At 33.2% G+C, this 14,543-nt stretch overlaps 2 protein-coding genes across 2 annotated transcripts; both read right to left on the reverse strand.

The window, feature by feature from the left end:
• Positions 1 to 797: 797 nt before the first annotated feature.
• On the reverse strand, positions 798 to 3,849 carry LOC106106578. Its single transcript, XM_013287178.1, has 4 exons — positions 3,682 to 3,849; positions 2,640 to 2,719; positions 1,392 to 1,594; positions 798 to 1,144 (listed from the first exon to the last, which is right to left on the reverse strand). Exons 1-4 carry the CDS (start codon positions 3,795 to 3,797, stop codon positions 1,010 to 1,012), a joined length of 534 nt encoding a protein of 177 aa, XP_013142632.1. The 5' UTR covers positions 3,798 to 3,849; the 3' UTR covers positions 798 to 1,009.
• A 5,975-nt stretch (positions 3,850 to 9,824) lies between these two features.
• Positions 9,825 to 12,362, reverse strand: LOC106106581. The gene is made up of 2 exons (XM_013287182.1): positions 11,710 to 12,362; positions 9,825 to 10,235 (listed from the first exon to the last, which is right to left on the reverse strand). The coding sequence occupies exons 1-2, from the start codon at positions 12,251 to 12,253 to the stop codon at positions 9,895 to 9,897; spliced, it is 885 nt and encodes a 294-aa protein (XP_013142636.1). The 5' UTR covers positions 12,254 to 12,362; the 3' UTR covers positions 9,825 to 9,894.
• Positions 12,363 to 14,543: the final 2,181 nt, after the last annotated feature.

The following is a 14,543-nucleotide window of genomic DNA, read 5'->3' on the forward strand; positions in this document are numbered from 1 at the left end:
GTGAAACTTTTATTTGTACGATTACCCTGTCTATACCAAACTTCGTTATTTTTACAATGTCTTAAAATAGCGTGGACTTCCACAGCTAATAAACCTGGAATCATTACCCTCTCATTTCAAAAAATAAATTGATTCAGTTACGATCGTAGAATCCCACGGTGTATTGTAACACTACACTAATCTTATACAATTAATTTCATACTGGCCACTTGTAATCCTTTAAAAAATAACCTATTTGTTTCAATGAATTTTAAAACTAAAGTTATCAGTAAGAACACCCTAGATTTTCACTGCTAAATTTAACCTAGTCTTATCTTAGCAGCGGAAATATACACTAAAAATAAAAGGAATAAATTTAAATAAAATTTTTAAACATCAAATTGCACCATCAAATTCAGCTGCCGAAAATAATTAAAGCCTACAAAATACTATTAAAATTTTAATAATAAATCGTCTTATAATAAATATAAAGATCATTGGAAAAGCTTAATAATAGATTTAATAACTATTTTAATGGATAAATTTTATTATTGAATGTCAAAATTTCGGCGTTTGAAAGCTTGTTTTTTTATTTATTTTTTCACGATAGCCAGTATTCATTATTTTCACTCATTGAATAATAGACAGTTTTACAAGCGACATTTTTCTTATTACGTATTAAGTTAATAAATTAAATGTAAATTTTAAATTTATTTTGTTAAATATAAGACTTCTAACAAAGAACCGAATGAAACCAGGCGAAGTAAATCGACTGTCAAATGTACATCTTACTTAATAATATAAATGCGAAAGTTTAGATGGATAAATGTTTGTTAGAGTTTGTAGCCAAACGGCTGAACAGATTTCCATGAAATTTGCAACGAAGGAAGTTGGAACGAACAATTCCATGAAATGAAGAATACATAGGTACTTTTTTCAGTTAGACGCGGACGGAGTTGCGGGCGAAAGTTAGTCAAACATATTTATAATTAATCATTTAAAAACGTATGTTTTGTTATTGTGTAGAATTTTATGAGTTAATTTGTGCTTTGTAAGCGAGATCGTTAGCGTCGGCGGCTAAACTCGCAGATCTAGCATAAGGATAGGATGCTGCAGACGCTGTGGGTGATGTCCATTGTTGTGGTGATGACTGGAAACCTGCGATCTGGAAATAGTGTTAAAACCTAAGAGATAGTTTTATTACTTTTGTATATAAATTATAAACTTGGAATGAAAAGGACCAACAATAAACAATGCCAACGAAAGGCTTCAGACGGATGAAAAAATTCTGAAAATAAACGTAGAATTAATTAAGAATTTTTTTTAAATCGGTCCAGTAGTTTTTGAGTTATTCCAATAGATACAAAAATACAAATCATTCCTCTTTATAAAATATGATATGAATAAATTACCTTTCCGCTTAAGTTATTGAGTCCACCGCCACTTAATAACTTATGTAGGCCAAGCGCAGCTGCAGCTAGGAAGGCTAGTTTAGCGACCACTAATGCTTTAGTGACCAGTAATGTTAGAGCCCCGAAAAGCAGCCCGATCACTGCAATCACCTTGACTCCGATGCCAGCTAGAAGTGGAGTGTACTTCTTGATCTTGCCGCGAGCTAAGAAAGGGGTTTTATTAATAATAATTATCTTGAAAGTAGCGCCAGTGATTGAAAAATTAAGAAGCAAAAGGTTAGCGGTGTATGGACATTGTTATGCGAGGAGAGAATGTGAACATAAACGAGAAAGTGTTAGAATTGAATGCAGACAGCTACAAAGGTAGAGGAAGATTGAAGAAAGGGTGGATTGTGTGAAAGAGGATATGCTTAAGAAGGGAGTGGATTCTGGACAGCTGATAGAAATGTATGGAAGAGCAGCACATACTGTGCCGACTCTTCGTAGGGACAAGGGTAAGTTAATGTTTTTAAGTGGATTTAGCAGGGGAGGAAATGGAAGGAAAGGGTAATATGGTTATTATAAGGTAATACGTTTTTAGGTAAGTACGTTTAGTAAGTATTAAACGTATGTTATGTAGCTATGTTCTCAAGTATCATTTCTCGCGCGAGTCTCGATCGTATCGGAGCCGACGACGTAACCTTGACCGAGCGTTGCGTCCGCTCACGTAACAGGCCAACGAACTCGACCAATGACTTTCTTTTACTTTGACTGTGCGCGCATACGATATTTTATTGCAGACTGAACTTTGCATGGACGTATAAAAACTTATTTAGGTCTTTAGCTACTAAACTAAATATTGAGTGACCTTATTTATGAGATTTTTTTTTATCTTAACTAAACTTATTTATATCGATAAGTTCTACTTAAAGTTTACTTAAAACTAATGTAGACAACTTTTTGTAGGTTTTTTGACAGTGAAATTTCTGAGTCTTCAAAATAATGTCATTATTTTTTCTTAATTAAAAATTTTAGCAGATTTTTGTCAATTTACTAATACTTCCTTTAACCATTTCAACTAAGCTCTTGGCTTGTGCTAGGATATGGTTCACGACAATAGTCGAATTGCGGGATTCGAACTCTCAACCTCAAGATCGGTAGTCCGTACACCAAACCATTAGGCTATAGGCGCTTTTGTTATTAATCGAACTATATAAAATTTAATTGAAGATTGAGATACGTTAAAGGTATATTGATTTAATTTCTTACCTTCTTCAAAAGTTCTTGCCGCTTCACGCAGTTCTCCTGGTTCGAATTTTACATTAAGCTTTTCTTCACCTTTTGCATCCCTAAATAAATAAACAACCTTAAATTACACACTATTAAGTACAATTTTTGTATCAAAAAAATCTAAATATGTTTTATAGGTAGACTAGGTAGGTAGTAAAAATCTCACATAACCCTGTCTTTTTATAAAAGACAGCGTATCTTTCGAAGATTTTCCCTCCCGAAAAAAAAAGGTAGAGTGTATAATTATTATCAATAAATTTCTTTACAAAACATAAAAAAATATGAGACTATTTGGGAAAATAATCGACATATCCCTCAAGATTTATCTTAATTTTTATAATGCAGTTCAAATGTGATTCTTTTACTCGTTGATGTCTTTTGCTCTAATGATTCTAAGATTGTAAATATAATATACGAAACTAACTTGTAAATTATTATTATTTAAATCTTTTCATTTACAATAGAAAGTGGGATTTGTTTAAAAGGTTATTGAAATACATTACCAAAATAGTATCCTTTTTTTATAAGATAAATAATTGAAAATTACGAAATCATTAATTAACAAATAAAATATTTATAAAGGGTTATAAAATTATAAATTAATACCAATATCAAAAATGCACAAAATTTACTAAAAACTACTTGGGGAAGAACTACAACATGATTTATTTTTAATAACTGAATCTACTTATGATTAATTCTGATTTCATTTTCGTTTCTAATATCATTTTTGTACCTTAGCATTTTATAAGGTGTTTCAACAATCAAGTTGTAACTTAAAACTACTACCAACTGACAAAATACAGTGCTATGTGAAATATATACTAGCTGTTGCTCGCGACTTGACCCGCGTGAATATAAAAAAATAACAGAAAATACAGCTTATATTACTCATTGTTAACGTAGCTCTCTAATGATGAAAGAATTTTTGAAATCGGCCTGTAAGGTAGTTTTTGAGTTATTTCAATACATACAAAAATACAAATCTTTCCTCTTTATAATATTAGTTTGGATGACTTACCGCTCTATTGCCACTCCTGAAAAAAGCTCTATCCTCCCATCATCTTCAGAGGGTCCCGGCGCAGCACTGCAGGCTACCACGGCGATGACAAAGATCGTACACAACACTCGCATCATGTTACTTAATTGTAACTTAGGCTAACTATTCAGTGGGTCCTACTTAGGCTGTTGTCGGGGATCGATTGAGACGCGTCCGGGATGCCCACGCTTTTATATACAAAGAGGGAAGACGAATAAATTCTGTGAGGTTTAGACCCATTGGATTAGGTTCCGTGAATTACGTGGATCAATGGTTCTTGATACTTGAGGGTTATATTTTATTTTTAGGAATAAAAAATGACACATTTTTTAAATTTTTTATTTTACTTTATTATTGACTTACAACAACAACAAACGAAATAAATGAAAAGTTATAATCGCAAAGGAGAGATCTTTGAATTTTAAATTATTACGAGAAGTCCCATGCTCATAATAAAACAAAAAGCGATAAAAACGAGGTGTTAGGTCTTCCATCACTAAAGTAATGCGTTATATTGTTAAAAAAGTATATACCGGATTTAACTAACCTAACAATAATTGAAAAACAAATTATCAAGACTATGAGGTCTTGGTATACTCTCATTCATATGGGCGAAGACTCACTATCAACAATTCGGAGGCGTGACTTTAGGATATAGAGCTAATCTTGTTATGGGTTTGAAGAAATGAGTTTTTATTTTCATATAATTTATGCAAGTAAATAAAAAGAAATCAGGTGTATTAACACTACTTAGAGATGAATAAGGTAATTGTCATAAAGTATTCGTTAGAAAAATAATAATTAACAACCGATTTCTGAAACGACATTAAAATATGTAACAATGTCTTAAGCTGAGACGCTTTAACTCCAAATGTAATTAAAATTTGGACTTCTGTCAGGTAAGAGTCGTATCAGAATAAGGCCGTTAGTCTTACATCAATGTTTAGGCTATCGAGTAACGTGCCTTATTTAAGACTTATAGTTGTCTCTGTTTTGTCAAAGAGAATGAAAGGGATGACGATATATTTACGTGTCAGTCCAGAGATATTTTGAGCTACTATAAAATCTTGCAAAATTTATTCACATTTTACATACGTGTGTAGTTTGTTTTATTATTCCATTGTAACAGTTGGCAAACAATAAATAACAGTCTATGCAATCAAAAATATGTCAAACTTTCACGAATAAAGTTGCAAAAGCCGAACAGAAAAATTGAATTTGCTTTAATTTCGCCTAACTTTGGATACTTGCTAAATGTAATATCAGGGCTTAAATTTATAGTCCTTTTGAATTGAGATTTAAGGGCTATGGCCATTTTTCTATTTACGAAATATATTACTACTAGCTTACGCCCGCAACTCCGTAGAATTAAATAAAAACTACGTAGCCTATGTGTTCTTCCAGACTATCTTCTACATCTATGCCAAATTTCATCAAGATCCGTTCAGGCGTTTAAGCTACAAACTCTAACAAACATCCATCTAAACTTTCGCATTTATAATATTAGTTTAATTCGTTAGATAAGTCTAAGTACGCTCTATAAATTTCAGCCTAAAAAATTGATCTGCTTTATTTTATTAAGTAAGCAAAATTTTAATTATTGAGATAATTTCGAATTCTTTTTCTATTTCTTTGTAAATCTGATATAAATGTCATTGACCTTCCAAAGCGTCCATTATTCTGAACCAGTATCCATCTGGCGATTGAAGTTTTCTCATTTTAAACAGGTCAAGGACATCCAACTTTCTTTTAGATTTAAAGCTGCGTTTACACTGACGTTATAAAACAATCGACTTTATTTTTACCAGGAAAAATACCTTTGTTACATTTAGTACACGTATTAATTACCTACTTGCTTTCTTAAAAGTCATGTCTAAATATATATTTTTTGAGTAAAAAGAATGTTGTTAGAAAGATATGGGTTTTTTATTTCGATAGGGTAGTTTTAGCTCCCGAAATTGCGGCATAGTTTCATGCGACATTTTATTTATAAAAACCACTACATTTTAAAGTTAAAGAATGTGTTAGTTACCTTTTTATACAGCAGCATCATAAAATAAAAGAGGATAAAAACTTTATATTTACATGTAAAATAGCCTTTATTTCCAAACTCTCAAGGATACGGCGAACCGACTTATACTTTCTAATTGAGAACATCGACTAAGAAATGTACGAATTTTGAAAGCAGATGTTACAAGATTCTTTTTTTTTATAACATAAGGTGGCAGACGAGCAAGCGGTCACCCGAATCCGCCAAAATGGCGAAGCGACTGCTGCCCTTAGACATCCGCAATTGCAGATGCGTTGCCTACCCTTATCCGACGGAGGAGGAGACGCACATAAAAGGCTATTTCCCCTTCCTATGCATCTCCTCCACTGTCAAATCCACTTCCCCTTCCCATCCTCTCCTTATGAGAAAAGGGTGGTAAGGAGTAAGGGACTTAAATTAGGCCTCCGGCACCACACTCAGCAGACGAAACACGGAATTACTTCCACTTCACGCCTGTCTTCTGTGTGGTCGTGGTAATACACCGGGCGTGCCGGCCCATTCGTGCTATGTTGTTAAAGCGGGCACTACCACTATCTAATATTCATCTTAAAAGGACACATATATGACTCTAAAATGGAACAATAGCATGCATGTCCTTTGATTAAATTATCGCACAACTGTAGTACGATTGTCGATTGTTTCGCAGCCTCAACTGTTTAGTTGCAACTAAAAATCGAGTAGTTTGCGCACCACCATATAAGCACATAGGAATCAAAGAGAGACTAAACAGTCGTGCTATAGTTTAGTTAAAGCTGTAAAGATTCTACATTAGCTGTTGCTGGCGACTTCACCCGCGTGAAATTAAAAAAATATAGCCAATATTATTCTATTAGCTTTCTAATGGTGTAAGAATGTTTGAAATCTGCCCAGTAGTTTTTGAGTTATTTGCAAACTATTTTAAAATTTAGTAGAGATGTAGATGAGTTTATTAATACGTAGACATTTTAACACATTTTTAATTATAACTTATCCGTTTATAAACAGGCATGAAATCTCTTTTACTATGAAAGTCATCATAGTAATCGTTTTTTGGTAATCGAATGATTTCCACTCGCGTATTTGCGTCGTCTATCCGAGATTGATATCCGTGAGATCCAAACATGGTTTTTAAACTGAGCATTGAAGCGAGGACAGTTGAGAAGAAACCCATCATCAGACCTGAAGAATACATGCTGTTGTTTACTTGTTTATTTTAAATTGGACTATGTCTGCCTATCGACAATTCCTGCCTACACCTATGCTTGAAACAAATGAATTCGTTTTGTCGTAATTAAAAGCGGGCGCACACCCTTGACTAAACTATTGCACAATTGTTTGGCAGACAATTCAACTGTTTAGTTGCACAATTAAAGTTGCAAATCAAAGGTGTGCGTGTGCTCTAACTTCTAAAGTTAGTGTATTTTTTAGAAAGGTTTATTGGTATCGTGTTGGTGTAACAATATGTATATTTTTACTTTTTGTTGTATAATAAAATATACGTACCTTTAACAGAAATGAATGCGAGAGCCTTTAGGATAATTGGTATTAATAAACTTTTGGCTAACATTAATCCAAATATTAAAGGGAGCATATGCTTTCCGAATTTCTTGCCTTTCTTTCCTTTTTTCTTGAAAAGTTTAAGGAAACATTTCTTGATTTTGTTCTTTCCTTTGTGTATCTTAATTTTCTTCTCTGTTAGCTTTTTAGCCTTTTTTATATTTCTCATTTCAGGTGCTGTTTTAGTCAGTTTTTTAGGAACCATGTCTGTCAACATAGAAGTGTGTTTGAAATTTATAGTGATTTGAACCATTAAACTATTAGCTTTTGCCCGCGACTTAGTCCTCGTGATATTAAAAGAAAAAAAAAGTAAGTAGTCTATGTGTTCTTCCAGACTATCCTCTACATCTATGCCAAATTTCATCCAGATCCTTTCAGTTTAGGCTACAAACTCTAACAAACATCCATCCATCTAAACTTTCGCATTTACAATATTAGTAAGATATGTTATTTTGAAGAAAAAAATTACTATAAACATTAAGGTATTTTTTCTAATTTAAATTTACTATTACAATCTATCTAAGTCATTGTTTGCAAAATATAATTTGACCCTATATTTTAGAAATAACTCATCATGGAATTACTTACTTTTAAATGCTCTTTCCTGCAAAGGTAACTGAGTTAATATCCATCTGGTGTTTCCATCGTCATTAAAACTTTCATTGTCATAATTAATTTCACTTTTAGGTACATTATTGAATAAGGTTTCTCTTATCCCATAATTATTATCCCAAACAAGACCGTTTAAATAAGACATAATTATTTTAATATTTTATTTATTTCCCTAAGTTACTTCACTATTTAGTTATTTTTCAAATGTTTATATTTAAGTTACTATTATGTTTTCGTGTCGTTAAGTTTAAGTAATTAGACTTTGACCAGTAAGTTAATTTAGATATACACGTATGTTATTCGCATGTTAATTTTATTTGAACTACGCAGTTTGTTACTGTAACTTATACTTATATGGTCTTAAGTAGAACATTAGTATTTGAGCTTTATGTTAAGTACAGTACTTAACTTTTTAATTATCAATTAAAGACCTTAATTTGTTTTAGGGAAAGTCGGAAAAATGAAAAGAAGTAATTAGTTTTTATGTTAAGAAATGTTTAAAAAACGGCAGTATCAAGATCAATAGATAATTCGAATAGTTAATGAATGACACAATAATGCCTTATTGTATAAAAATATTTTTAAATTAATTACTAAAGTAAGATTTGCGTCATCATCATCATCATCATCTCCTTATCCTACTCCCGTAGGGTCAGCGCAACAGGTTTTTGTCCTCCACATAACTCTATCATACGTCATCTCAGTCATCACTCCCTTTTTGGTCATGTCACCTTTTACACAATCCATCCATCTCTTTCTAGGTCTACCTCTACCTATGTACCCTTCCACACTCATAACTAACGTTCTCCTTGTAACATGCGATTCATCCCTCCTCATAACATGCCCATGCCATGCTAACCTTTTACTCCTAACCTCTACTATGGGGGCTACTCTCAAACTTCCTCAACATTGAATTATTTTACTGATATAAAATGCGAATGTTAGATGGTAATTTTTTTTTTCTCATCAAGTGAATTTGTGTAAATTCTTAAGAGAAATAAATTCTTAAACCACATTTTGAATTTAATTGTTGGTCACTATGTTAGTACTATTAATAATACAGCATTGATGTTTTTTTAAATTTGTAAAATGATGGTTTTCCAGTTTATATTTTATTAACGTAATAATTGTTATTATTACGCTCTATTTCTTTAAGTTACCGCAGAAATAAATCTAAATAAACTTTTATCGCAATATTAATCTGAGCAAGGCGTTGGGTTCGGCCCTTCGTGATTTATGGCTATTCTTTCTGATGTAAGGTTAACGACCTTCGAAGCATTCCTCAGTTACTATGCAATTTTTATTACATTTAATCGCATTACTAAACTCAATAAGTAGTAACAGATTTATTTGTCGATTTTTACAGGTCAGTCAAAAGCGTCCGTGGCTCAGAAGTTAAGCTAATGACTTGTAATCTATAGTTTTCGAGTTCGAATCCAGTATATAGTATGTGACATTTGATTTTCGAATTTCATACGATTCGAAATTCAAAATTCGATAAAATTCGGGTACACCCGGATGTTACGTCATTTAATTGTTTCTTTACGTCATACTCTGTCTTATATTAGAGAGAAAAGCAAGGTCAATAAATTCAAGGTTACAGTAAAACACAGTACCAATCTGAAAACTTTTATATTATTCATCTGTGTCATAAACAATGGTTAATGGTAACTACATTATCTTTCTAGTTAACGCTACATGTTAATTTAAATAAATAAATAACTTATAATTAACAAATTCCTTATCAATAATCAATATTTACAACATTGAAAACATTTCATTATATTATTAATCAAATAATAATATGAAATGAAAGAAATAATAGATACAGAAAGCTGTTACATTGGACTAGAAACTAAATTGTGTACTTCTCAGATAATTCGAAATTGATTCAAAACAGTTTTACAATAATAAAAGGAAAGTGGTAAAAGTATTTGAAATTATCTAACTAACTTAACTGAAATGGCATCTGCGAGCAACCCGTCGACATAAATTTATTAATACCCTCCTTTCTGTAGTCCCATAACTGCTGCGAATAATGCAAAGAAGAATCCAGCCAATCCTGTTGCACCTACTAACAATACAAGTCCAGCTATCATCACAGGAACTAGAGCGAAGTATTTCAATTTGTAAGCTAATAATAAGGGCATCATGTATTTGGTCACTTTCTTCGATTTTTTAGCCAATTTCTTCTTTATTTTGTTATGAGGTCTGTGGACATGTGTGCCGTGACCTTTATCATCAGTATCCTCACTGACTTCGTATTCTCCATCTCCATCTTCTTCTTCTTCTTCTTCGTCATCGTCTACTTCTTCCTCGTCATCCTCACCTCCTAAGACTGCAAAAAGAATCAATTATAATACTTTAATGTTTTTAATCTTTACGAGTGTTGCTTTTCTATTTTATAATTTAAATAGAGTTGCGTTTCTGTTATCGTACAAATCTTAATAAGCATGAAAGTTTATTTGTATTAAACTAGACGTATCTCACGGCTTGTACAGTTGAGGAAACTGACGGTGTTCTATCTTGAAAGCTACAACCAGAACAAAAATCAATACAGCTCAGCATATAAATGTATCTGTACCAAAAATAGGTTAGTGATACGCGGTTACCTTCTTTTTATCCCTTCGTTTGCACTCACTGTTCTCTAATTAATTATAGGAAGAGATGGAGTTTGTTTTTTTTTTTTGTAAAAAAAAACAAGGCAATCTTTCCTGAAGTGGGCTGTAGATTGGACCCAAGTCATTGTACCAAGAAAATATTTAAAGGCTGACTGTAGAACTGCTGAATATATTTACAGTAACTTTTTATTTAAGAGAACAAACTTCTAAACAGTATTGAAGAAATTTGGATTTGATGTAGAACATAGTCTGGAAGAAAACATAGGCTACTTTCTGCTTTTGTTTTAATACCATGCGGAGGGAATCGTGGGCGATAGCTATTTTGTCAATAAATAATAAATCAATAAACAGTAGTAATGTTTTAGTATCACGAATATTGGGTTCATTGTAACATGGCGTGACGATGTCATTTCACTATCCACGCGACGATAATTCATGATATTTACATTTCGCAGTCATCAAGCGGAAAAGATTATAAGTTGTATCGATGGATTTTAGGGTCTTGGGGAGAGTTGGTGTTCGCTAGACGGTGACTGCTAACGGACCGTAATGATAGCTTTAGATGCAATATTAAATGGAAATTGTCAATGCGAATACAATTCAGAGCAAAAGTTGGATGTAGGTGAAACTAATAGATCTTTTCATCTATTTAAAGCGTAATCATTAGCTGCCAGTTTGATTTAACTGGATACCTTGAAATCCGTTCCTTTTTTTCTGTTAAGTAATAGCTGTCGCATTTGACACTGTTGGCGTGGACTTAAAAAGAAAACAAATCAAATAGCTGATATGTTCTTGCAGTCTATTCTCCACATCTAAGTCAAATTTCATCGAGATACGTACAGAAGTTAAGTCTACTTTTATCAAACGTCCATCTATCTAAACCCTCGCATTTGTAATATCAGTATGATTGATTGTTCACTATTTAATATCATTAATTCATGTGGTATTGAATATTTAGATTTTACTTCATTCATTAACACCGGATAAACACTCAGACGCATAACAATTATATAATCGTTACGCTTAATGCGCATGTCTTCTGTTGCAGTGATCAGTTTCATCATTATGATCAATCTATTATTTATATGCGAAAGTTTAGATAGATGGATGTTTGTAAGTTTGTAGCCTAAACTACTGAACGGACGTTACTGGTACAAGCTAGTTATTTAATAAATGTTATCATATACTCACATGACAATGATCTCCTTGACGCAGTGACTTCCGAAAATCCTTCAGGTTTTTCAAGAATAGGTTCCTCGTGTTCACTCAATGATCTTCCTTGGAATTCTGGATTAATTATTAAAGGGATAGCTCTTGGATGAAAGGTACCTTCGTTGACATAATTGTACGGGGATTCATGTAGGCTCTCACTACCTTTCTCTTTGGCAATATGATAATTACCAGGGAAAGGTACTTCCGATTTGTACTTCACATCTTGAGAATAATAAACATTCTCGTCTTGATGATCCCGAACTGGTATTGTTCGAGGTTTAAACGCGTAACCGTAATCGGAAGGAGTACCTTTTAAATCTTTTGTTCTCCGCGAAGATATCTGTCCATTTGGTTGTATCACAATAGATGCACTGGTCACATTTACTATTGCAGATCCATCACTTTTCGATGCACCAGATAAAGACCAAAGTTTCGTAAGTTTGTTATCGTATACTTGCTCAGCTGTGGACAGCACGGCTAAACATGAAACGATTGTGATTCGATACCACGTCTCGCTAATCATATTGATTGTTTTAATTATCGATTCCGGGGCGAGTGGTGCGTCACTATTTACAATAATACTTTCTTCTATATTTGTTACGACCCTCACCCCGTTCGTACCATCATTTTGTATCAAGCGATCGCGCAAAACTGAATCACTGTCGTTGGGCGACGTTATATTTATACATGTGTAAGTGTAAACTTGCGTTTTTCCAGACTGTTCACGGTCGGATGGGCTCGCGGAACCTACCGCTTGGCAATTCCGATATCGAAATGTAGAATAGCCCAAAATAAAAAGCATTTCCATCGCATGTCTCCGAGAAACTACGCACTGCTTCTTCCGCTAATGATTCCATACAATACGTCAGATATTCTCAAATATACCCTACTTCTAATAATTTGACAATTCGCGGTAATTTGATCATATTATACTTTGTCAGAGTATTCACTTTCCTTTAAAATTGCTTGATGTCTCAATCTAAATATCTTGGAACGTCTGCATCTATTTTTGCTCTAATATCTAGCTACTATCTTACTAATATTATAAATGCAAAAGTTTAGATGGATGGATGGATGGATGTTTGTTAGCGTTTGTAGCCTAAACGGATCTCCATGAAATTTGGCACAGGTTTAGAGCATAGTCTGGAAGAACACATAGGCTACTTTTCATCCCGAGATAAGTTACGGTTCTTTAATGTTTACTCGATCATTTTGCAACGGTTCAATATATCTTATTGAAATTTGGCACAGATGTAAAACAAAGTCTGGAGTATACATGGGATAAGCTTCATCCTCGAGGTGTCCGGTTCCCGAGGGATACGTAGCTTTTTGTTATTTATATAGTTCGTATGTTTTCTAATAAGACGCGGACGAAGACGCGGGCAACAGCTCGTAATATAAAAAAGGAAATAAAAAAGTGCAACCTTTTCGCTAATACATCCATGTTCTATTATGATATCTTAAAGCTTGAATTTTTAACAGATTTATAAAAGATGAAATAGAAAAGTGTCGAAGTTGAAGTAAGTATCGCTCGCTGACGTCTTGAAAAGACGTTGGTATTTCTGCGATGCTGTACATCTTTTAGAAGACAGTACCGTGCTTAGGAGTAATATGAAATTTATCTCACACTATATCTTGTTCAATTATAACAGATAACTAACCATTTTGTTCCATAAATCTGAAGATACTAATAATTACTATTGTTTGTGATAAGCTATACAAATGCTATGAATATGATTTATGGATGTAATTACCTTAGTTTTATGACATACTTTTCTATTTAATAATTATCTGTCTAAAGCGTATCTCAATGGATGTATCCACTTAATAAAACAACTACCATCTGTCGACAACACTTAACATCAAATGGGTCGAAGCAAAACCATTTATCTAATAAATCTTACTAATATTATAAATGCGAAAGTTTAGATGGATGGATGAATGGATGGATGGATGTTTCTTAGCCTTTGTAGCCTAAACGGCTGAACGGATCTCCATGAAATTTGACACAGGTTTAGAGCATAGTCTGGAAGAACACATAGGATACTTTTTATCCCTGGAATAGTTACGGTTCCAGTGGGATTTATTAATTGAGTTGTTTAATGTTTACTCGATCATTCTGCAATGGTTCAACATATCTTATTGAAATTTAGCACAGATATAAAACAATGTCTGGAGTACACATGGGATACGCTTCATCTCCGAGAAATGTCCGGTTCCGGAGGGATACGTAGCTTTTTGAAATTTGTATAGTTCGTATATTTTCTAATACCACGTGGACGAAGTCGCGGGCAACAGCAATAATATTATAAATGCGAAAGTTTTGATTAATGGAAGGCTGTATGTTTGTTAGAGTTTCTAGTCTAAACAGCTGAACGGATCTAAATGAAATTTGGCAGAAATGTAGAGGATAATCTAGAAGAACACATAGGGTCCTTTTTTAATTCCTCGCGGACGGAGACGGGGACGCAGTCTAGTAATGAAGAAACTAGCGCGGAACCACGAATTGTTGAGATTTAGTTTCTGTTCATTGTCTTCATTATTGTAGGTCGTTCTCGTCTTGAGAAGCTTTTACCGATGCATCGAGTCCGACGCCGCACTGTCTTCGGTTCATCTCAGAGCAGTCGGGATATTGAGTCCCGACATTTGTTAAAATAGTTCAAGCAATGTCAGGATTATTAATGATAAAAAAAACTTGGGCACAGTTGTGTTGTGTGCGATTAAAAAAAACTTGGAATTTTTTTAATGAAATCTGTATATCGGTGTAATGTTGACTGACAATTTTTTTACCTAATTAGTGGTAGAAAAGGAAT

The sequence above is a fragment of the Papilio polytes genome, unplaced genomic scaffold, assembly GCF_000836215.1.
Source record: "Papilio polytes unplaced genomic scaffold, Ppol_1.0 DF822178.1, whole genome shotgun sequence".
NCBI lineage: Eukaryota > Metazoa > Arthropoda > Insecta > Lepidoptera > Papilionidae > Papilio > Papilio polytes.

Excerpts from the sequence above, each read along its gene's own strand:
- LOC106106578 (XM_013287178.1), bottom strand. The coding sequence starts at position 3,797 with ATGATGCGAGTGTTGTGTACGATCTTTGTCATCGCCGTGGTAGCCTGC. Across the intron at positions 2,720-3,681 it reads TCAGGAGTGGCAATAGAGCG|GGATGCAAAAGGTGAAGAAA; the intron begins GTAAGTCATCCA and ends TTATTTATTTAG. Across the intron at positions 1,145-1,391 it reads TCAATAACTTAAGCGGAAAG|ATCGCAGGTTTCCAGTCATC; the intron begins GTAATTTATTCA and ends CACTATTTCCAG.
- LOC106106581 (XM_013287182.1), bottom strand. The coding sequence starts at position 12,253 with ATGATTAGCGAGACGTGGTATCGAATCACAATCGTTTCATGTTTAGCC. Across the intron at positions 10,236-11,709 it reads GTCAAGGAGATCATTGTCAT|TCTTAGGAGGTGAGGATGAC; the intron begins GTGAGTATATGA and ends TTCTTTTTGCAG.